Source organism: Taeniopygia guttata, chromosome 5, assembly GCF_048771995.1.
Source record: "Taeniopygia guttata chromosome 5, bTaeGut7.mat, whole genome shotgun sequence".
Classification (NCBI taxonomy): Eukaryota; Metazoa; Chordata; class Aves; order Passeriformes; family Estrildidae; genus Taeniopygia; species Taeniopygia guttata.
The window spans coordinates 14,646,458-14,671,095 of record NC_133030.1 but is presented as its reverse complement, the minus strand read 5'-3'; the positions used below and the strand labels follow the sequence as shown (position 1 = coordinate 14,671,095).

The following is a 24,638-nucleotide window of genomic DNA, read 5'->3' as shown; positions in this document are numbered from 1 at the left end:
TTTAAAATTCAAATCCTATACTCAGTGACAGGAAAATCAGGCCCTCTGACAGTTGGGTGCAAAGTATAAATGGGACATACATACATGCCCAGCAGGATTGTCAGTTTTAAGTGTGGGATGGGTTTAGTTTATGACTTTTCCAGCATTTTCTAGGTTTAGATGTGCAAACATTTGTGCACACATGCATATCAATATGGCTACAATCTTAAGAACTTAACTCCTTTGGTGATATCTTCTTTCCCCTCTGTTCAGTGAGAGCATAAACCATGTTACTAATTTGCTTTGGGGTTAATAACTGCAGAATATCTCTGAAAGAGTCAGTTACTTGAAACCTCTTTTAAAATAATTTTGAGCAAGGGATTTTTTTCTCTTGAAAAGATTACAAAAAGTTGTTCTCTCTCATGCTTTCCATGTGAGTATCTATTACAGAGAACCATTTGCTTTTCCTTTGAGATGACTTTTCAGTGGGATTTATCCATGCAGTGAGCCAATCTCTAGCCCATGATCACAAGACTTGGGCTTTTCTCCTTTTTGAACAATTTCTTACACTCAAAAACAGGGAAATAAAAACATGTCTATGGAGGATGTTTTGTAATTTGTTGCACCTCTAGAAGTATCTCAGAAAATACATACTCTAGAGATGGTTTGTTTCTGAGAGCTCCTAGTAGCCACTGAGCTGATTTGGTACTTGCCAACACTGTCTTCATCCAACTCATGGCAGTCTGAAAGATCCAGTGTTTGGGAGCAGCTGTAGAATTGTAGAATATGTTGAGAGTATATCTGCCTGTAAAGAAAAATAATTTTTTCTGACTTGTTTACTTAAACTTCAAGAAGTAGAAAATGTGCTACATTAATGTTTCTGTCCCTAGAAAATGAAAAAGCAGATTAGTTATTTTTATTTTTTTTTATTCCCACAGTAAACATTTTCTGATTAATCTCTTTGCCTTTCTTAAATAAACCGATGTTATACAGTAGAATTTAAATATGTTATGGTCTGTATTGTCTTTACATTATATGGGGTTTTAAAGAATGGAATATATCAAATTTGACAAAAAATGACCTAATCATGAGAACTAATATTTAATCAGACATGTTTTTTCACCACAGCTGTAACATGTCGGGCTTGCTTGCACACAAGACTGTCTTGGCCTGTTTTGAGTAGACAGGCATCTCCCTTTTTGTTCAGACTTTAGAGGTTTTAGATAAAGCTGCAAGAATGTGCTTTTGCAAATTAAATTTTTTTAAAGAAACTCTTTGGAATTCTAGAGTAAATGTATTTATTTACCACTATGTGCAACGACTGATTTTAGTGTTTGTGACTACAGAACACTGTGCAGAAATATTAAACTTACTTTGTTTGAAACAATAATGTCTTTCCCTACCCAAGGTCAGAAACACCTCAATAAATGACTTCCACTGGATATGGAATTATTTGACATAAGGAGTTTCCAGTGCTATTTAAACTTTATTTTTGCAATTTCCTCTGTCATGAACAATATAGTTTGGGTAATCTTGCACTTGGGCAGGTGTTTGATCCCAACAGAAAGGAGCAGTGGTCTGTGAGCACTATCTAAGCCATCCCTGGAAGATCACTGAGAAAAAGTAGGGGTGTCTCTTTACTCTTTAGGCATCTGTGTCCCCTCCAAAAAACTGATGAAGTTCCAAAGCTGAGAAAAATCACTTGACCAGACCAACCTTTCCAGCTGTGTTTGGGATGCTCAGTCTGTCTGATCTGGTGTTGCATTCATTTGCTTTGAAATACATGGTCAGTATAAAACCATTGATATGTATAAGATATTCTAACTCTTACCCAGTTTTTCTTCCTCAATGTTTGCGATACATGAGGTTAGAAACATAGGATTTTATTATTTTTATTAGAATTTGCAAGTAAATGTCATTTAAATAGAAGATTATTGCACTAGATTGTTTTGTGTTCTCAAAGGTAAGCATAGTTTTCTTATTCTTAGCCGGAAAGTTAAAAATCCAAGATATGGATGTTAATTGCTAATGCAAAGAGTTAGGTCATAAACTTCTAAAACATTTATGTGTTCTCCACATACTATTTGATAACTAATGCTCTTTAGAGTATTTTTGGGGCCAGCAGTGATCTTACTTTCTGCTTGCTTCCTGATCCCATGGAACGCCCAAAACAATCTGTAACCATTCTCAAATATCCAGGGAGAACTGAGCCCATTTGTGGGTTTTTTAATCTAGTTTTATCATAATATTTAGTTTTAACAACACATGAGCTCTTTCTTTTAGCATTAACAGAAAATACAGCCATTTCATTTGCCAGGTGGGGAATATCACAAGTAAAGGAACGTGTGCTTTTAAAGGGCCTGACTGCTTCCAATGGGCATCGACCTGAGCTTCTGTGACTTTATCTCAAATTTCCAGCTTTGCTGATGGTCTGACCTATGATTTTGATTTACTTACTTCATCAAAGTTCTCTGAGAAGCCTGACTTTGATCAGCAAAGCTCTCCTTCAAATTATGAGTGTTCTCTAGTAGGAGTGAGCAGTCAATAATTGAGAAAGCTGGAGACACACATTTGATGGTCCTTTTCTAAAATGCTCCTGTAAGTAGGCGTTTCTGTTTCAGAGGGGGGAAAGTTGAGGCAAAGGGTGAAAAGGAAGTGTTATTCCAACAGGAGGAATCCTAGTTTGAAGGCTGCTGGTGAGCTGCTACAGGAGGCAAGGCTAAATTCAGAGAGCATTTACTGGTCCCTGGGGAGGGGCTGCCAAGGCCGTTGACACCTCAGGGATGAGCTCTTGAGGCTCTCTGACACCTGGCTACAAAGAAAGGGAAGACTTTAGCTCTGTCACAGTGTTAAAAGTAGCCCTAACAACTCCTAAGGTGTAAGGGATTACAGCCCTTGCAAGGCACATGTTAAAGGGAGTTCAGCTCTTTATTTTCCATGTAAAAATGGGGGTTCACATTATTTTTAGGGCTTGAAACAATGGGAAATAGACCTGGCATTGAAAAGGGGACCCCCTTTGCTGAGGTTTTGCAAACCTGGGAGAAAATGTCTGGTACAGCATAATTATTCTAGGAGCACACAGTAACGCTGTGCCAAGAGGATTGGGCAACTCCCATCTGGAGAACAATGGCCATCGCGAGGAGCTCCTGATCAACACAAATCCACTTTCCCCTGGTGATGTCTACCTGGTGGATTCCCAGATTACAAGGATTACTGGTATGTTTGGACCAATTGCACCTGGCAGCTGTGTTGGTGAGGGCAGTTGGTGAGCCAGAGCCATAATTCAGGGATACAGACACTCTGGGGGCTGGGCTGGTGGGGTTGGCATGAAGCAGGGCTGGGTGATGACTCGGGATGGGGCACAGGCCCTTCCCATGGGTTGCCCCAGCTGTGTGGGGTGGCATTGCCATGGACACTCCCCCCACACCCCATCCCAGCACCGATGTGAGCAGTTCTGTGGGGGTGCCCCAGGCTGGCACCCCACCTTGACTGGCACCCAGCATGGATCTGGTGCAGACCAGGGGAATCCAATTAATTTCATTAAAGCAGAGTGTTCTGGAGGCCCATGGTGGGTGTGTAGATGCAGAGGGATGCCTACTTGGGATGCTCCTCTCTGCCTCAGAGTGTCACAGTTCTGGTGACAGCCAGGGAGCACTCTCCAGTCTGTGACAATCCAGGGAAAGGGTGTCAGCCTCACACTGGGCTGTGCCTGTATCCACAGCAGAGCTCCAGCACATCTCCCACAGTTTCCTTGGAAGCACAGGGGAATGACGTAAGGGCTTGACTGAACACTGGGGTGTGGCTGGCACTAGATCAGACTTGCCAAAGCCCCAGCCAACCTGACCTTGAATGTTGACAAGGATGGGACATCCACACTTTCACTGGGCACCAGCTCCACCACCGCCCCACCCTCATGGCTAGAGGCAGCTCCCTCGGCCTGCCCTTGTGTGCCATGGGCCCCAACTCCTCACCATCTCCAAGGCCTGGGCTGGGCCTGTACCCCACATATCATTACCTTTCCAGGGCTGTGGAGACCAAGAGGGGACAGAGGATTCCATAGGCACTCACCAAATCCCAAAAACAGAGGAAGAAAGAAATTTTGCTGTTATTTTTTGGTTTATTGGTTTGGTTTTTTAAAATTTATTTCCCAACATTGAAAAGAACTTCCTATGAAGCAGCTAGAAGGGACCTCCATGTGAAGGCCAGCACTTCTTCCTTCCAAAGAAACAGCTGTCTACGTTCTTGGCTTGGTCTGCTAATATTATTTATGCAAGGCTGACTTCACTCATCCATCAGGGATTGTTGTTGATCTCAGACTGAAGGAACCCCACCTCCCGACCCCAGGAACCTCAGTGGCTCTCTTGGGAATAACTCCAGTCACCTCAGCACAGTAGCCTGGTGAAAGCCAGGTCAATTCATATCTTTCCCTGAGGAGCTCCAGGAAGGGTGGGGTAGGGGAGAAGGAAGGGCTTATATAATGCATGGCAATTAACAAATGATTGTTGATGCCAGGAGATGGAATGGGTGAGCTAGTAGGACAGGCCCCATGTGGAGGCTGAACTCCATAATATTCCCTAGCACGTTTGCAGAGAAGAAATACCTGGGGCTCCATGCCTTCTTTATGATAACTTTACTCAGTTTAAAAACACTAGTCTCAAATTGTTGATGTCATAGCCTAAAAAATCCCAGGCTGTAAGGTGGCAGCAGCAAAGCAGGCTATGGACATGGAACTGGAAAGTTTCTAAAGTTTGTAAAAAACATCTCATACTTCAGGGGTCATGGGAGCACAGGTGCTGTCACCAAGTACCAAATAAGGAGGATGACAGGATTTTCATCCTTGTCTTGTTGCTTATTTTTCAGTCAGGCAGGTGCGGATTTTGAGCCGCCAGAATTCCCGGCGGCACGCGCTGGATGTCCTTCCTCGCATGTTGGCAATGGCTCTCATGGTGCAAGGGCTGATGCTCCTCCTTCTTCTCCTTCCCCTCCTCCTCCTGCACTGTCGATTGCCATTTTTCAGGCCCAGGGAAAGTGACCGCCTCTTTGGCCGCTGCCGGACACATCTCTGTGCTGTCCCACACAAAGGTGGGCGGCCGCCCCGCTCATTGCTCCGGTGGTTCCCTGGCAGGCTGATGTCCCTGAGCTGCACACTGTTCCCTGGTGGGCACAGAGCCAAGCTCTGCATGGCCGTGACCAGGGAACTGAGGGTGGTGGCACTCATGGCAGAGGGGTGATTTTGTTCCTCCTCTGCCATGGCCTCCTCCTGGCACATGCCTTCCTCTTCAGTCATCATTGGAAGGGGCCCTGCTGCCGTCCCTTACAAAGCTGGTGTGCCACCCGCCTCGCTGCTCTGGCTTTTCTTTCTTCCAGACATTCATCAAGGGCCTCAGAGCTGGGTGGATGGGGACAGCTGCACAGGGCCCTGCTTCTGTAGTGCCAGAGAACTCAGGGGACTGGTGACATCACAAACAGCCATTGTGACTGGGCCATCCATGAGAGTGGCTCAGTGCATTGGGTTATGGTGGGCCTGAAAAGTGCCCAGATATCGGAGAAGCAGGAGAGTCATGAGAGCTGAGGGAACCTTTCCTGGAGCCCATCCCACCTGCCATGCTGCTTGTACAAGAAAAGCTGTCCCTTGGGCACAGGGACTACTGCCACCTCTCCTCAGGAGCCCTTGGCTCCAGCACTCTCCTCATCCTATACCTGGGGTGGCCTCAACAGCATGGCAAGAGCATAAAAACCCCACAGGTTTCCAGGAAGAAGGAAAAGCCAAACTGCTACCTTCAGTCTGAGGGTCCCCCTCATGCTGTTCTCTCCTTTACAGACAAACCTTAACACTGCTCTTTTAGTTTTAATCTCTAAGGATATTTTTAGTGTTCTTGCACATTGTGGTCCACTTCCTGCAATCATCTGGGAATTCCACCACGGCTAAGGCAAAGTTAAAAGCACAACTCACAGAGCTTCAGTCTGGCTCACACAAGTAACACAACATGGATTAGGCTACCATTCCAACAACACAGAATAAATGGAGAAGGAGCTGTGGGGTAGCAGAGGAGCTTTGTGGATTGTGGTGACAGCAAGAGTAGAGAGCAATGACAGAGCTGAGAGAGTCGTGTGTGTCTGACTATGATCTGCTCCCCTGGCCAGCTAACACTGAGCTAAGAGAAAGAAGGCATATTTTGTCCTTCAGCATCCCGGTAAACTCATGTATATTATAAGGATTTGATTAACTCTCCTAACTAGTAGCATACAGATGGTTTTGAAAAAGCCAGAAGAGACATTTGGTTAACTCTGGGATGACAAGGAGCAAAACCAAGGACAGCTTCTTCAGAATTGAAAAGGAACAAGTCACAAAAATCTGCTCCAAAAGACAAGGCTTCAAAAATCAAGGTCAAAGCACTGTTGGCAGCATCATGGTAACCCATAAGAAGTGCATGAAAGGGGGCATTGGCTTCCAGTTCAGGCAGATGATGTGACTGTACCATGAGAATGCGATAGGTACAAGGAGATGAACACAGAGAAGTCCTCAGTGGGAACAAAACTCACGTGGATGACAGCTGATGACCTCTACCATTACCGTCCAGATGGCCGTCCCTTCTTATCAATTGAGTACTTTGGTGTTGCGCTTTCTCAGTGTGCCTGTCTCCTCTGAATCACTGGGCTTTTGCTTCTCCAGTGTAGCATTTTCATTTTCTGACTCCACGGACAGGTCCTCTTGGCTTGTCTCTTCTGCTTCACTGCAGCTCTCAGAGTGGAATCCAGCATTCTCTGCTATGACAGCAGGATCATCATCACAGCAACAGCAGCACTCCCCAGTGCTCTGGCTGGGAGGAAGGTCACTCTTCTCCTCCTTGACGAGAGTTACATCATCATTTTTCAGCATTAAATCCTGACCACCCATTCCTGTGGTGAGATCACTTAGCAGGGTTTCATCATAAGGATACTCCTCATCTTCCATGCCCTCCATTCTTTCTGCCAGCTCTTCTGGAGAGGGCTGGCTCAGGTCAGGGTAATCGACAAGGATTGTGTCCTGTTTGTGCTTGAAGCAATCGGAATTATCGTAGACAGGATAGGTCTCCTCTGGATAACCTTAGGAATAAAGGGATATGCAGCTTGGAGTATTACCAGTATTTTAAAGGATTCCTGACCTCAGTGGTGGATGCAAAGTTGGCCAGGACAGTTGTTTTTTATTATTGACAGCACAAGTGTCAGCTCTTTAATGCCATGTACACACCACAGTATGAAATCCATGGCAAGAGTGTGCAAAGTATGTCTTCTACGGAGATAATGAAAAAAAATTCACTTACTTTTAGGGAGCCAGGAAGTCAACCCTGACTTTCAAGAGTGAAAGAGCTTTGCTGGAAGCTATGGGGGCTAAGAGGTAAAAATGGTGTGTCATAGATCTTTAAATGGATCCTTCTTTTTTTTTCTGCTTAAAGATTGACTGATGCATGGTTTGAACACTTGCTATAAACAGCATTACTGAGAAAGTTGAAAAAACAGATACATCAATGACTTTGTGCATTTCATTTTAGAAATAACATCACAAACTTGACTTTATGAACAGAGTTCAAGGTCACTGTTTATGCTTTATGTTTTGGATAATTTTTGAAAACTTTTTAAAAAGCAAGAAATTAAGTTTGCATTTAAAATTACGATACAGAGCAGCTCAACTAAGATATCTTGAAAACATATTTATGTAGCAGGTAAACACCAAGGAATGAAAAGAACATTAAAATAAATCATTTTTAAAAGACTTCCTGGAGTTGATTTTTACAAGATTGGAGCTAACAAAGAGCGACTAATCAAAAGTAAAAACTGTAAGTTATCTAAAACATACAGATCTGATTTCCAAGGGTTTTATGACTGTCATGAAATCCAGCCCAGCACAGAAAGGGAAAGATATAAACCCAGAGCAGCCAAGCCCCAGCAGCAGATGGAGCATATGTGAATATTCATATGCCACTTTGGGCAGCAGATAGTGCAGTGTTTACACTAAAAGAAATGTTGGATACCTCAAAATATATTTTTTTCTATTATGTTTGGGAAAAAAAAAGCGCCAAGCAACCTCTAGCAAAGTTTTGAACACTGGTTTCTAGAAAAGGAAAGATAAAGTTAACCAAAACCTTGAAAGGATCTGGAACAGTGAGTAATCTTTATCCAATTTTCTTGTAAGGGTAATGGTAAGAAAGGCTCTCGCTTACCTTCCCAATCTGCCATGTAAGGAGCTTCCTCAGCTTCCTTCTCAGGAGAGATGTCATCTATGAATTTTCCTTCTTTCATAACTCTAGTAATTTCTCTAAGTTGCTGAAGTAACATTTTTTCCTGGTCTGTTGTAACATTTTGAGTCCTGCTAGAAAATATTAGACATCACAATTTAGTCCACTGTTATTGCAAGCTATGAGAAAAGTTTGAACCTGCTTGGTCAATGCCAGCAGCACAGTCTGGAGAAACCTATTGAAGAGTGTGATCCTTCCTCAACATCTGCATGTGCTCTGCACTTCAGCTGGGTACAGTTCATCCCTTTATGCAAAAAGTCTGCAATTTAAACAGGTAAAGGAAGGCAGGTAAAGCCAATGTGATAGCAAGATTAAAGTGACACACAAAAAAGAGTTAGGGTACAAAAGGCACTACAGAAATTTCCTGCCTTTAAAAGTGCATTAGGTAAGAATTAGGCTGCAGTGCCTTGTGCACTTAATAATGCTAATAATATTTCATACTATAAGGAAATGAAATTCTGAATCTGTGCTACATATGTAGCTTGTGAGGCTGATGAAAATTTCTCACAGTCATTAGGCTCAAGACTCTAAAATCTCTCATTATGACCATTAAATGTGCAAGTTGGACAGATCATCCTGTCATTATAGACACCCAACAATGCAGCCTGGTGGGGGAGGTGGGGGGCAGAAACAGGAAGGAAGATTTAAGAATGGGAAGAAGGTGTTACTTTTAACTATCACTTGCCCTTTAAAATTAGAGGGAGAGGACTCCGATTTTTATCAGATTGAAAGCAAACTTTTGACTGATTCTACACTGCTGGATCTAGTAATTATTACTGCTTAGGAAATACAACTACTGCTGTAAAAAAAATGCTTCCAACAGATAAGATCATGTAGTCATTACATGTTATTTTCTCTGCAAAGAAACAAGGCTTCTAAAAATCTTATGGACAAAAAGATAGTATTTGGAGGGGGGTGCTCTGCAGTCTGCTAACTTAGTAGGCCAGAATGAGAAAGGCACTGGCTGCCACCAGGGGTGAAAATGGTTCTGACCGTTGGTGCTTGTTTCATCTTGAGTTTAAAATTATGATATCTTGGAGTTTAAGTCATTCTTGAGCAGTAATGCCAGTTCAAGCCACTCCTCTGGCACTCTTTTGGATCTGTGTATGAGGCAGAAGCTGTTGCCCTCAGTTACTTGAAAGGGTGGCCCTTGGCATGCACAGAATGCTGAACTGTGGGTGGTATGTGAGGTCAGACAGATGATCTCTGGTGATCCCTGGTCTGGAGAGCAGACAGACAGATAATCACCAAGAGTAGATTCGCTGAGTAGGCTGCTCAGTGAAGTGTAGGGAAGAGATGGGAAGAAAGGAGCTGGAGGCAGATTTTGGCTTTAGGTCATCAGTATCTATGTAAGCCTCATTTTAGCTATCAGAAGTCTAATAAACTTGCAATGTCCTTCTTCAGGTTTTCCTCTTACCAGCTGCTGGGACTAGAGCAGCACTCCAAGAGGTAACTTTGTGCCACTCTGCCTAAATGGAAATGATGGTGACACGATGGCTACTCCACTAAGGGCAGCAAAGTCACACTTATTTAAGATTAGCATCCTACTGCTGGTTGGTGTGATGGTGGTGGAAGTGGTGATCCTGGGCTGGATTTTGTGCACAGCTGCAGGCACAGGTGTCTGTAACTGAACTTAGCTCAGGAGCTGGTTTGATTAGCACCTACCTAGATAAAACTGCTTCCCTGAAATCACTTTTCTGCATTTCCACCAAGAAGCACTTTGCCCCACAGTTTGAAAAATTGATATCCCTACACTATACTTAGGTTGCACTGATTTCCCCCAGGCTGCGGTGGCAATCTGTGCCAAAAGCAACTGTGTGAGGCAGCACATTCCCAAAAGCCTGGCTTATGCAGATGTGGAATCTGAAATGTGAATTAAGAGGCTCACAAAGAGGAATGGTTTCATCAGCCTTTGACCAAAGCTGTGACAGAATTGCTGAAGTAATCCTGCTTAAGAGACAAAACTGTACCCAACTTGAATACATATCACTTGGCTAAGACAGAGAGGCCTATCTCTTTAGCACATTGGGCAGATAAGCTGGCTCAGATAACAGGATCAGTCAATGCAGCTGCATCACTGTGGCATTTCATACAGGAAAATTCCTAATCTGTGGGATACCCTCATTAGAAAACACTTCTGTCTTACTGCAACACAAGGGCTCTGTATTTCAAAGTATTCCTCCTCCAAATACCTTGCTTAAAAGGCAGATTTCCCTGCAGAAAGGGAAGCCCATGTGTTATTTTGACTTCATTTAAGGCCTCTGGGAAGACTTGCTGTAGGTTGCTGGCAGTGTGTAAGACATCTGGCTGCCTGCACATGGGAGATTTACCAGGATATAATGCACTTAGCAATACTCAGAGGATAACAGATGCAGAAGGTTTACAGTGCACGAAAAGGTCATTATTTTTGCTCTCTGTATTTGTAGCTCCAACACAACTATTATTTTTCATAATGGCAATACTTACACTTCGTAGAGTCCCAGAGAGCTCACTAACAGATAAAGTAAAGGTTTCTTATTCCTACCGTGAGATTAGAACATTTCCTAAAGAGCCATCATGACTGCAGGGAAAATAATCTAAATAATCTAAAATGGCATCTCAGACATGTTAACTGGCATTTTTTTGGCTTCATGATCTTAAAGTAATAACTATCAAAATGCAGCTACATCCTAAAAAATGGCACCCCACAGAGTCTCTTCCATATCACCTTTGCTCAGTTCATGATAAAAAAGGAAGCTTTTCCAGTTGACAGCCTAGTAAACAAGACTTTAAAAACAGGTAGGTGATCTGCATTATTTCTACCTCTTACCTAACTACCAGAAATAAAAATTTTTGGTTACATTGTTGAGGACCTGGCCAGGCAGTTCCTTCTTCCTCTTACTTTCTTTACCTTACTTCTCAATTTTTCCTACAACATGTTAGGCCTTATTGAAAGTACCTGTACTTGTACTTTTTGATAATTTTGCATTTCTGGAAGGTTGTTTCTCTACTTAACGGTATAGCAATTCCAGATGGTATGCTGGTTTGGAAGGAAGTTCCCTAAGTTGGTTTGGAGATTGGTCTTCAACTCATTAAAAAGAAAGCAAATCCAAGTTTCTGGTTGCTGCTTTCTACAACACAGGCTGGCTGTTGCTTTGCCATACCTGGTGTAAAGGGCCATGGTCTCACCTGGGGTCTTTCAGCATTAGTTGAAACTTGATACCAATTATTTCTGTCTCTGACTTTTCTCTGTCAGGGTTTCTGTTTAACTGCAGATCAATAAATAAAGCTTAAGTAATTTTTACTCTCTTATGCTTTCCTTTTTATTTAAATCTATCAATATCCAGATTGAAAAGCCTTGCTCAGTACTCTAACTAAATGTTCTAACCATAGGTTTTATTATAATAGATTTATCCAGTATTAGTGAAATTAATGAGTAGATTAAGAAAGCTTCAAAGTGTTTGAAAACAGCTATTTGCTCCGTCAAGAGGTGCCTTTCCTCTCCTCTTCAAAGAGGCAACACACAAAATTCTTCATTAGATTCAGATTCTCATTTCCCCTGAGACCTTTAGACCCATCTATATAAATAGTCTGGTTGAACAAAGAAGGGAAGTGCTACTAAATAGAGGCTTTGGGCCAATAACATGGAGTAGAACAAATACTGGATCAGACCCTAAACCGATTTTCTCAGTAAAAAAAAGATTCCATCCTGAGAATCAGCACAATATCTGGGCAGTTCATAAGCCTATTTCTGTCAGCTTAGAGGAACGTGTAGAGCATTGTGTCAGCTCTCCAGCACAGAGATGAGCGGCAGTCAAAGCAGGATCCTTCTGTTCCACCAACAAAACCAGGGCAGTTTAGGGGCTCTCCCACTGGGACCTGGCTGAACATGGGCAAGTTTGGCACCTTGTCTGCCCGAGACTGTACAGGGCACAGCACAAAGTGAGCAAAACTGCACTCAGAGAGAGGGGTTTGAAGCACAAATGAACAAAATGTGCATGTTCAGCACAGAATTCCTACAGGATGGGTTAAAACAGGCCCTGGCTGATCCAGACAAAGTTAACATGATTTACAACCAGAACAGCTCTCATTTTCTGCAAGCCTCACCTTCATATTTATGGTATTTCATATTCACACTGCAGTTCAGCAGTGTCCTATTGATCTGTTCTTTTTACTCCTTATGAAAAACATAGACTTGTTTCCAGTGTTTCTTTGTAACATAGACTGGTGATATTAGATTTGTAGGAAACAGTAATAAACATAGTAAAATTCTGAATGCTGATTTTACAACCCTTTGTCTTTTATATTTAGAAGCAAATGCATGAATTTAGAGTGGAACTAAGTTATGTAATCATATTATTATACAATTCTGCCTTAAAGAAAAATGTTATGGTTATTCTAAGAGGAATTTACATAGATTATAACAGCAGTTCAATTTAGGAAATTAATTCATAAAACTGGAAAAGAATAATTCAGGATATTATTCTAGCCACATAAAAACAGGCTGTTTTATGTACTTTAAATGTAGATGATTTATCTTATGTTTACATATACCTATCATTTTCTTCCAAATAACACACTGTACAATGTGGGGAGATAGGGATAATTGCTTTTCTAGTTAAGGAAATTAAATTGGAAAAAAAATTATTTATTTTATATATAGATACTGAAAAGGGAAAAAACTGCAGAACAAGAATTGAGATGTGTAAAATCAAACTTCTATAATGTGAAGTGGCAGTAAAGATACTATTTTAATATAGATAATGGAAGAAAGTTTAAGTTCTAATCAGTGTGGAACCTCTCGTTAAAACACTCTAACTTGAAACACACCTGTCATACATAGGTCCTACTCTGTTGATTAATTTTTCCATTGCTTCTTCTGTCTCTCTCAGTCTTTCCTGGAGTTGAGTGAGCTCATAGTCAGCTGTAAAACAAAACAAAAAAAAATCCCAAGATCTGTCACTAGGAGCCTTGAAAATGTATCCCTGTCCCATTATCACAGATAGCAAATGCTGTTCCAAACCAAACTGCCTTTGAGGAAACTAAAACATTCAGCTTAGAGAGTTTTGCCTACTTTTCCTGGCCTAAGAAGGTGAAGAATAATACCAATATTACACCCATTTAAGCAGCACAAAGGCACAGTGGAACTTCAACATCGTGGGAATGGAGAAATCCATCAGCAAACATCCTGCTTTTAGAAAGACCTCTATCCTACACAGATTGTCATGACTTAATGCAACACTGATGTAATAATTTTGCATGTCTGAGATTTTAAAAGAAGAGGAAGGGGAATTGGTAAAGAGAAAGGAAGTTACTTCCTCCAAGTCACTATGTGACTCAGTCTTCAGGTTCCTAATCCAGTGACCTGTCCCCTGCTGTGGTACAGCTTGCCACGAATGCTTTAGGAATATAAATGAAGAGCTCTAAAAAAAGGCAGAATAATTTTCACTGTTCGTTCTTTGGGATATAATGATGGCAAAGTTAACTTACTGCAAAGTTACTTTCTTTCACCAAGCATCAGAGAAAAAAAAAATATAATTACCATTACTAATGTATTGCCCAAAATTGCCAGGCACAACGCAGCATGAGTGCATTGGAAACACAATCTACAGCACTGAGCACATTAGGTATTCCTAATATGTGCATTAACGTCAAGAAAATTACAGCTATGTTAAGAGAATTACCTTCCTGCTACCACTTTCTGTAAAGCCCTAAGTACTCTTCTTCCCTATTACAGTTTAGCCAGCTAAACACAACGCATTTAAATGCTGTAATGGTAACTACTCTTCCAATCCTCAGTAGTAAACTTATTAATTTATCTAATAAGTGCCTACAAATACTTGAATCTATCTCACCAATGTTTAAGTAGAATCAAATTAACATTTCAGAATGTTTTGCTTTCTTTATTGCATGCATGAAAACTGCATTGCAATAAAAAGACAAATAGGGAAGTGCCTGATGATGGCTAAAGAATTTGCCAATTCAAAAAAATTAAACTAGCTTTCATGGTATCTTTCTATGCTCTTACTAGACTGTTAGGGATTATACAATAATTATAACTGGACATCCTATTATCCATTTTTAATCATTAGCGGCATGGCATTTCAGCAAATCCATGCAGTTAATTCAGCAAACCTCATGAAAAGCCATTTCTTCCAGAGGGGCTTGGGATCAGGCTGCTATCACAGCCTCATGGGCTGAATGAGATTACAAAGTGACAGCGCAGTAATTCTTTTGAACTCTTGCTCATTCCACAGAATGAGCAGGAGATTCTGGCTTGTTTTTGGTTGGTTTTTTGGGGTTTTTTTTTGGTTTTTTGGGTGGGAGGGAATATCATCTTTACAGTGCGCCCAGAACCTGAAGAACCCTGTTGGACCATTACAGAATCAACAGCTACACAGATAAAACTCAGAGCCATACTCACTGATTTTCCTCTTCATGTTCCCAGGTGTAGCAGGGGTGCATTTCCGCTCTGCAGGAGTAGTTCTTCCCTTGGAAGCCAGCTGATGAGAACAAGAACATGGCCCTTCTATCAGTTACAACAATAGTAAAAGATAAGCCCCAGAGGCAATGGGAAAAAATACAGAAAACTGAAATAGGCCAGAAGGCAGCCATGGAAAAGCACACCCACCAGCAAAAATATGAAATATGCCTGGAAGATATTGCCAGCTGAAAACTCCTATCAGACTCTTGGAATAAATAACAACATGTGACATATAGAGTAGATATAAAGTGTAGCCACATACAACAGGAAAAAGAATACTATGTGTATAGTCAAAACTAATCTAACATTACTCTGGATGTGAACATTTTCCAGGAGGAAAAAAAAACCTTAAATTTTAAGAAGTCAGAGGCCAATGCAGGATCAGAGAAATCCTTCCCTGCATTCTACAGTCTTTGCAATAGGAAAACCCACAGGATAGTCCAGTCTTTTGACCACCAGGCAAAGGTCCAGCATAAGCGTTTTTTGAGCACAGCTGAAATGGAACAATGTACTGAAATGAGAGTATTGTAAATGCAGGTGAACCCAATGGGAAGAAATGATGATGTCTGACTCAATTCAGAAGGCTGAATAATTTCTTTATTATAACTATGCTAAAATACATCAATATGCTATATAAAAGGAGGATACTAAAACTACATACTACTTTCTCTAACTAACACAACTCGTGGCCCTCTCCCGAGAGTCCAGCCACAGGTGGGTTGGATTGGCCATCAGGCTCAAACAATCCTCACCAGAATCCAATCAAGCACTCACTCCAGATAAACAATTCTCCAAACACATTCCACATAGGAAGAACAAGGAGCAGAAATAGAAATTGTTTGCTCTTTCATTTCTCTCTGTGCACCTCTATGAAAAATCATGAGAGGGAGAGAAATGTGCTTGTCACATGAGAGTATAATTTTTTTCCACAAATTTTTTATTTCCCTGACTTTTCAATTTATGTTGGTCTTACCTTAAATAAAATGTACAGAATATATAAGAAGATGCCAAATCCATATATAGGGATAATCTGTCCCACAAGGCCTCTTCCACTTCCACCAGTGCTTCCACTACCACCTCCACCTGCCTTGGCTTTGGCAACTGCTTCAGTAAGGTGAGACCTTGGAAAATGAGGGACAGCTCGGCTGTCGGGGGTGGCGTGGGAATGCATCCTCGGTGGAAAGCGACCGAGCTTCCCTGCAAAAAAACCACACAATGATCATTTCCCTCCTTTTCCTTTCCACCCTTTCACATGTATCATAAACCTGCGGCAGGTGCAAGTGACCTATTTTCTCTGCTTGTAAATTCACCACCACTGATGAGTAAGTAACTTGTTGGACTAAGTCTGTAAGTTCAGCCCTCAGACTCTTGTGATGTGCAGTGCTGGGAGTTAGGTTTTACTTAAAGCCATTTACTCCTAGCAGTTCTACTCCTACACTATTAGGAGTAGAATCATACAATTAAAATATCCTGATTTTAAGCAGAGAAAGAGCTGACAAGCAATTTACAAAACAGAGATTTTAATAAGTATATTCTTGTCCGAATACCAAACAAATTAGCATCTCCAGCAGGATAAAATGTCAGATTCCTACTTGTTTCTCTCCTCAAGATCCCCCAACAATGTATCAGTTTTCCACTGTGAGCCTGATCTTTCAATATTGCCCAAAGGCATTTAATGTGTAAATGCATTAATGTCCAAACCATTAACCACCTGACACCCTGACACACGACTGCAGTGTTTGCCCAGCACAGATTTTTGGCACTTGCTGTAAGAATAGTATTTTACCTCATTTTACCAAGTGAGTAATGAAAGATTAAGAAAAGTGGTTTTACCTCAAGCTGTTCTCCTTAAAAAGTCTAAGGTAAAGCAGTGTGAGAAAGGAGATTGAATATAGCTCAGGACATATTATCTTTGGCATTTTAGAAGGGGAAAAAAATTTAGAGGTTTGTAACCTTTCTAGGCAGAGCTAATTTAACACAAGAAAGGAGAGCAAGCATAAATGGATGTACAGATGCCAGAGTATGACTGCAGAGAGCTGAAATGGTGCCGCAAATGATTTCACGCAACTGAAGGGCGCAAGAACTTCGATAAATTTAAGCTCATGCATTATTCTATTTTCTTGCTGCCATCAATTCAACAGTTTTGCTGTGAAATTCACTATTTTACTCGACTGTGTAGCTGACATCCTGCTTTCCATCTCCATATCCAGCTTGGATGTGCACCTGCACTCCCATCCACCTACTGGTGTTGAGCTGAGTTACTCAGCTACTCTGCCATGGAATCTGGTGGTGGGAGGCGCTGGATGGAAACACCAGAGATGGGATTGCCAGGCTGGGCTGCAGCTCACTCCCTGATCCCAGCTGGAAACTCCCCCTCCCTGGCAGACGTGGCCTGGACGCTGCTGCCTGGTGCTGGGACAAGCTGCCTGTGCTTGCAGAAGGTAAATGAAAAGCAGGTTTGAAGTGGCGCTGCTAATAGCTGACTTTACTTCTGCAAGTATGCAGCTGCAAGTGCTTTTATGAGACACAAGAGAAAAATTTAATTAACATTTGGTCTTGCTAGGAAACACCATCATAGGCAGCTAAATTCCTGAGCACAGAAAATTGCAGTAAACACTTACTAGGAAGTGGTATCAATAATTCATGAAGTTCCACTATTAAAAACACATTTTTTCTTGTAGATGATAGCACACATTCCATGAGCTCTTTAGTGTAACTGCCAGGGTACACTACCACTGACCAAAGCCACTCTCAGATTAGCTTAATTTCGAGGAAGCTGTTATCATGCACTTAAATTTTAGTGAATTATTCAAAGTCTGTGATGGAAAGCATAGCATCTTTTTTACAAGAAAGTCCCCCTGCTCCAGCAACAATGCCCTGCAGCAGTAGGTCACTGTGGAAATGAGTGTGATGTCGTGCAGAGAGAAGCATCACTAAGGCAGGGATGAAGCAGCAGGGTAGGTAAACACTTATAAAACACCTTATGCAAATATTATTTTTAAAAAAGAGAGATATTAAAAAAGCAGAAAATAATTGACAAACGTGAAAATGTATTTAAAGTGAATAGTTTTCTAAATTATCCACAAGCCCTCATTTGTGCTTTAAAAGATTCAATTGAATTAAATATAATCAGGGCAAGAGGACAGACATTAGACGTTTCATCATCAAGGTAATTTTAAAGGGGAATTTCTTGACTCCTATTTCTAAACCTACCCTATTGATTTTACACTTCTATAATTATTTCCTTAATAAACAAATACTATCTTCCATAGTTTTTTTATTGTGAAGAACCCATGCGAATTACACAGGAAATTGAGGGCACAAGCAACTTGAAAACAGCATATGCACAAAGCTCTTAAATGCACATTTAAATACATAAATGGAAAATGTAACAATTTGGGTGCCACTGTGACCTGAACAAGATTCCACACTTCCAGGGATGAAACAAATGGAGACAATAACATAGAGAAACAATAACATGACATCAAGAAAATCAAGTGACACTTGATGAGCACAGAAGGGCATGTCTTGGGTCCTTGCTTGCTGCCCTACCCAGCTGCCAGTGGGGTTGGTGTGTACTTCAACAGGACATTTTCCTGTTGTGGGAATGCTGTGGGAAGAGCACTAACTCTGGTTAGCTTTGAAGTGCCAAAGTGCTGTTCTGTTTTTGAAGTATTTCTCTACTCCCCTGTGACAGCCCAAGGGCTGCCTTTATGCAGACATTGCTGTGTGTGCTAACTCCCTCCAAACACACCCTACCCGGCTTTGCAATCTTTTTACCTCGGATTTATCCTGCACATTTAATAATGTTGTCAGTTTTAATGCTTCAGATCAACTTTGCAAACCAGCTACAGGGCAAGCAGAGCTTGTTTTGTTTAACCCAGTCTCTTCAGAGCCTGAAGTCAAAAAATGAGACTATGTCCCAGCAAACATTTGTGTTGTTTAAAAGGCTGTAGTTTCTGAATGTAGATGAAGTCCTTAATGGCATTTTCACATGAGAATGACGGTGGGGTTTTTAATCTTGTAACAATATTAACACTCAACTAAAAAGAAGCAATTCTTAAAATCTCTATTTACAACACAGTGAATACAACCAAACCAACCAGATGATGATACTCTGATCATTCAAGCATCTTTTTTCCATTAAAGCTGCTATGTGTTCTACTTAATGGGTTTTAGGAATTGCTACTGAGCCCAACTGAACTATTTATAAAGTCATGTAGACTTATGTTACTGTACTATTCAGCAACTCTTAGTTTAGGTAATATGTGTCTCTGCCACATCATTTTCTTCAGGACACCAGCAGGCAACAGATTGCATTGCACAAATTCAAGTTGAGCAGGGGGGTTACCTGAATTGTTATATATTTTTTTGGTAATGCTGATGCCACTTGATTATTTGTAAGATTTATCTGAAACTACCAACTTAGAAAGTGGCTTTACAAAATGCATGGCATATATTTATGAACACTAGACTTCAAATGTGTTTTTAAAACTGCTAGTAGGTCCCCTTTTTACTCCTCTTTAACAAAATATAAACATTCCAATGCCTGTCTATGAAGTCAACTAGGAATGTGATACAAACACAGTTAAGTTCTTTACATAAACTTTGTCATATACATGAAATTATAACTGTGAAAAAGAACAACATTCCTATCTGGAAGATAGTATTAACTTCTATAGTTCAATGCTCACCATTTTTCTAAAAGAGACCTCTGAAAATGACTTTATTAGAGAAAGTTCCATTCCCATGCCTAAAGCCTGTTTTGATAAAAAACCTTCTGGTAACACTGAGTTCTAACAAATGGTACTAAATTTTAAGCATGTTTTATTCAGAGATAGTTTGCCCCCCAGACTACCATAAGCACTTTATTAACTTCAAGAATTACATTATTACCTCAAGCCCCTAAAACTCCTGCCAGGTAACTGCAGTTATCAGTGCACTGAGGAGGACAACTTATGACAGAGATATGAATTAAGTGGTTCAATCAAGATTTATTCTTCCAATAAAAAAAATAACTTCAGGTGAAATACAATTTGGTCTACAGAGCAGGTGTAACGAAGTCCTTGCTATCAAGCTGGAAATACGGGCTATAAACTCTCATCTGAAACTAACCAGCTGAGGTGAGTTATTACATCCTCAGCCAAAGGCAGGTGCTGGGGTGCAAGAGGGGAGCAACACTGGGAGCCTGTGCTGTCCTGGGATCTCTGCAGGAATGATGGCAAGTATTTACAATATTGAGGATGTAGAGAGTATTTATGTTACCTATTTTAAGCATTTATCTGCAGCTGTGATTAAGCCACCCTATCACCGCACTGCTCAGGAACAGCTGTGCTAGAATAGGTATGAACATCATTCATTCAACAGATGGCACTGAAAATATTTGGGGGGCACTGAAGATAGTTGGAGGCCAAGTTTGTTGGGATTTTTAAAGCCATCTTCTGTCAGATCAACCTGCAGCCAAAAAAAGGAGCACCACAACACTAACTGTTAAGTGTTTAAGACTGCATTGCTGTGGGAAAAGGGTGTGTCAAATTCCATCATCTGGAACCACTGAGGGATCAGTTGGGAGCTGTGCAGAGGCAGAGGTTAATGGGGAGCCAGGTGCCATCTCCCTGCTTTGGGCAGGTGACTCCACAGTCCTCACCTGTGCTGGCTGCTGGACCTTTATGGGTTTTCAGTGTGAGGAGATCCTCCAATGGAACTGTAAACCTGCAGATCTACAGTGCTGACCAACCTACTCTCAAGTTCTTAAAGACCAAAAATACACCTGCTAACCATGAAAGGGCTGTTGTGGCATGGAAATCCTGTATTTGGCTTCAAGGTAACACTGTTTTAGCAGCAACTTCAGCCTGAAGGCCCACAGAAAACCCTGAAATGAAATACTAAATGAAATCCACATCACTGAAGAGTGCAGACATGGAAGAACCAGCCTGTTGGAAGGATGCAGAAGACACAGTCAGTGAATGTCAGTCCCTGATGGACAGCACCCTGAAGAACTTGTAAGTTCTCTGTGCTCTCACCAGCCTTACCTATGGCTTGTGGGCAAAACTCCCTCTCTGCCAAGACTAAGGGTTATGATACCAGTTACTCTTGTGAAGTGCCTTGGGAAAAAATAACCTCTACAGGACAAGGCAATGAGCATAAAAAGGATGGGAGATGCTTGTATGAACCCACTCCTTGAGAACTCAAAGAGAGGACATGCAGAGTGGGAGGGCAGGCACAGAGGACACAGCTTGGGGGGCCACAAGGACAGGACAGGAGCCTGAAAGAAGCCACCACGTGGCCTCAGCATTATGAGAATGTGGTGCATGAAAACAAAAGTCCAAAACGCTGGTGTAGGAAACTGAATAATGAAAACTATTCAAATGAATTTTTTATTTCAAATATAACAACGAAAACATTCCATACACAAATTAGCAATATAATGAAAGGATGTACTGCAATGAAAAAAACCAAAACAAACGGAAAAAAAAAGGAATGAGTATGCCACTTTTCGGGAAGCTTTAATACCTCGCACATAAACAAAACGATATTCTGAAGTTTTTAAACTACTCAAAAGAAGAAGAAAGTAGATGTCAGCGGCAACCACGAATGAATCCTCCGGCACTCCACACGTCGCTAAGGAAGGTGCACGGGGGAGGGAACCAAGAGGGAACTACGCGAGGTTTGCACAGCAGGCACACCTGAGCTCCCTGCGCGCAGCCCCGGCCCCTCACGGAGCTCCCCGCGGGCAGCCCCGGCCCCTCACGGAGCCCGCGCGGCCCGGGCTCACCCCGAGCGGCACCGCGGCGTCCCGGGGCGGAGGGGGGGGGGACAAGGAGGGGCGGCGGCGAGGAGCGGCCTCTTACCCTCGGGCGGCGCGGCGCCGGGCTCCTGCCTGCCGGCCCGGGGCAGGAAGGCCCGGGGCAGGAGCAGGGAGAGGCAAAGCACCAGGCAGGACACGGCGGCCACTCGGCAGCACGTCCCGGCCGCCATGGCGGAGCTCCGCGCAGGCGCGCGCAGGCGCCGCGCGGGAGTCCCGGGGAGCGCGGGCCGGGCGGGGGGTGTGGGAGAAGGCGCTGGAAACGTGTGGGGATTGCGGAGAATGGGCTGCGGCCCTGGAAACGTGTGGGGATTGCAGGGAATGGGCTGGGCTGCGGCCTCGAGGGAGAGCCCTGAGCCTCGGACACGGCTCTTCTGAAGGGAGCTTTAGGAAGGATGAAGAGCAGTCTTTTACGTCGAGTGACAAAACCCAGGGGAATGGCTTCGAACTGAAAGACATTAGTGTGAAAAATGCGTATTTTGTGATGGGCGTTTCGCAAATGTTCCAATGAATATTATATATGTAATGTTAGAAAGTTAATGGTGTATTAATTCTTTAAAGTAGTGTGCTAAATGTAGTTTTAGGTTACAGCATAATGTTAAAATAGAAACTCTGCGATATAGGATTTGTTACAAGCTCAAGTAGGAAGATGAGATAATCGAGAAACTCTTCACACAGATATGTCAGGGAAGGGGGCCCATAAAAAGTTACAGCCTCCTTATCAGAAAAGACAAACATTCTTCCACCTTCTCTCTGTCTTTTTGGAACCAGCAAGATTAAGGAGAAGAAGTTGACAAAAACCAGAAAAGTTCTTAATTTGCAAGGAATTTATGCATCATGTATGAGATATATGAATATACAACAGGCTATTGCTTTTAAGGTTATTCCTTTGTTCACAAAGGATGCTTTTCATGACTTAGTGTCCGAGAGCATCCGGACGTCTGTAATTCTTTGCTTTTTATTGTCTTGTAATTGTCCTAACTCTAAACTTTATTACTCTAATTGTATTATTATTTTTATAACCATTTTATTATTATTAAACTTTTAAAATTTTAAAAACCAAGTGATTGGCGTTTTTCACAGTAGGCTTATATTTGATATAGAAGATGTGTGCTAATGTCTTTACAGACAATTCCATGGGTGAAGGAAGGTCTTTGAAATGGCTGTTAATGTCTCCACTGCCTTTGGGCAGCGGGTTTGTTATAGAATGCAGATTGCTCGGCTCCTGATGTACACAAGGGAAGGCATAAGCCTCAACTTCAAAAGTTTGGGGTAAAACAGTGCCTTCAAGGAGGGAATATGTGGTAGGCAGTTTGGGAAGGCTGTGCCTTCTGAGTACCTCAGCAAATGGAGAAAGGAAGAGGGCAACAGGTGTCCAGGAATTAGGATAAGAGGAGGCTTTACCCTCCAAAACCAGTAGGGAGAAAATGCTGTGGGCCTGGTGGACTCGCTTCCTTTATTTGAATGAAGTTGCAGGACTCCTCATGTCTCTTTTTGGGCATAAACCTCTGGCGTTTGTGGATTTTCCTGACAGCTGGGCTCTGGGTCTGGGAGGGAGAATAAGGAGGTGTTGTTCCTACAGCCCCACCCTTCCCCGGGCCATTTTGGAGCCTGGAGGATTTGAGTTTGTCCACTTAATACCCCGGGGGCCTGGACAGTGCAGCTGGATGGGGACTGACTCTGGTGTGTGTGAGGAGGGTGAGCACAAGGAGGAACAGAGTGGAATATATGGGAAATGCAGCTTGTACATGGAAGAATTAGGATTTTCTTTCAAGATTTTCTTTCAGTGATTTTGTTTGGATCATCAGAGAAACGAGTGATTGTGAGCTGTGGGGAGAATGAGCACCCACATGCAGTAGGTGGAAGGGCAGAATAAATCTCTGGATGAACTGGTTAGAAAGATATGAAAGAAGAGATTATGAGGAAAAGGTAAAGGCACGAGCAAGAATAGTGTCAGTTTTTACAAGCCCCAGTGGGAAAAAGTGCTGGGCGCCTCAGGGGCAGCCACCAGGACAGCGATTGGGAAGGAATGAAACATTAGACATGGATCGTCAAGGGTGTCAGGATCTCCTATCATAATTTGAATTTGATGCCAAAGGGGGAACAGTTGTTCAAATGTTCTTTTCATAAGTGGGAAAGATGTAGGTGTTGGAGTTTTGCCGGCAAATAAAACTAACACGAAGATGCCTGTGAGATTTTGCTGAATGTGTGAGACAGGTTTTAAAAGTGTGAGTTCCTGGTTATTCCGAGTTGCGATTGTGGTTTGCAAGAAGTGGATTTGATTGCTGGAGTTGGGAATGTGAGTTAGTGTTGCAAAGGTTGATGGGGGGCTAGCACTGTTGGAGTGAACCCAGAGGTGTGGGCATTCCCAGGAGAATGTGGAAAACTGGATGTGGAGCCTCTCCACATGACTCTGAGGAAACCTGGACAAAAGGTGTCTAAACAACAACGCCCTGTTTTAAGGTAGGGAAAGTAGGGGTTCCAGCCAGTTGTTGTTAGTCTCTGTTGAAGGCAGGACTTTTGGAGCCACGTGTGTCTTCTTATGACACTCCTGTCCTGACAGATAGGAAATCAGATGGAATTTAGAGAATGTTGCAAGATTATTAAACCCAGGCACTCCACAGTCCCAGATCCTTGTACCATCTTGCACCTGGTTCCCTCCTGACACTGCTACTAAAGGATGCTTTCTGGGGATGCCCACTTACAGAGCAGAGTCAACAGAATGTTGCCTTTGAGTGGGAGCAAGAGGCAGAAGGGATTATTTGAGCAAGAGGTTAATTTACTCCATCCCTAGGAATGAGGTTATTGCAGTATGTGAAGAACTTGCTCCGCCTGTCAGGAGGATGGGACGAGGTGGTAGGGGAAGGCACTGTGCAATTATTCACTTTTCTGGCTGCGAGGGAGGCTCAGAGTGACGGAAGGGAAGGCACAGGTGGTGGAGGAAAAGGCTGAATGTTTGGGGCCTATTTTGACTGAAGACTTGGAAGTGTGATGGCTCAGAGGGAGTCCAGGGACTCTTGGAAGTGCCTTTGGCAAGGAGTGAAAAGGAGCTGTGACAATCTTTAGGATGAAGAGGGTATTGCTGGAAGTGGATTAAGGACTTTTTATTCTGTGA

The 24,638-nt window shown here is 42.3% G+C and overlaps 1 protein-coding gene across 2 annotated transcripts; it reads right to left on the bottom strand.

The window, feature by feature from the left end:
• Positions 1–889: 889 nt before the first annotated feature.
• On the bottom strand, positions 890–21,736 carry RIC3 (RIC3 acetylcholine receptor chaperone). 2 transcript variants are annotated; one of them, XM_032748627.3, is made up of 7 exons: positions 21,570–21,736; positions 15,692–15,915; positions 14,659–14,737; positions 13,065–13,158; positions 8,181–8,329; positions 3,995–7,065; positions 890–2,791 (listed from the first exon to the last, which is right to left on the bottom strand). In XM_032748627.3, exons 1-6 carry the CDS (start codon positions 21,694–21,696, stop codon positions 6,578–6,580), a joined length of 1,161 nt encoding a protein of 386 aa, XP_032604518.2. In that variant the 5' UTR covers positions 21,697–21,736; the 3' UTR covers positions 890–2,791; positions 3,995–6,577. The 2 variants fall into 2 exon arrangements, with proteins under 2 accessions (XP_032604518.2, XP_012429792.2); XM_012574338.5 differs by having other exon boundaries at positions 8,181–8,326.
• Positions 21,737–24,638: the final 2,902 nt, after the last annotated feature.

What these genes read in the sequence shown, in the direction of transcription:
- RIC3 (XM_032748627.3), bottom strand. Translation starts at nt 21,696, where the DNA reads ATGGCGGCCGGGACGTGCTGCCGAGTGGCCGCCGTGTCCTGCCTGGTG. An exon ending in CGGCGCCGCGCCGCCCGAGG is followed by an intron (nt 15,916 to 21,569) that starts GTAAGAGGCCGC and finishes GTTTTTTTGCAG; the next exon opens with GGAAGCTCGGTCGCTTTCCA. An exon ending in TTACATGGCAGATTGGGAAG is followed by an intron (nt 7,066 to 8,180) that starts GTAAGCGAGAGC and finishes TTTATTCCTAAG; the next exon opens with GTTATCCAGAGGAGACCTAT.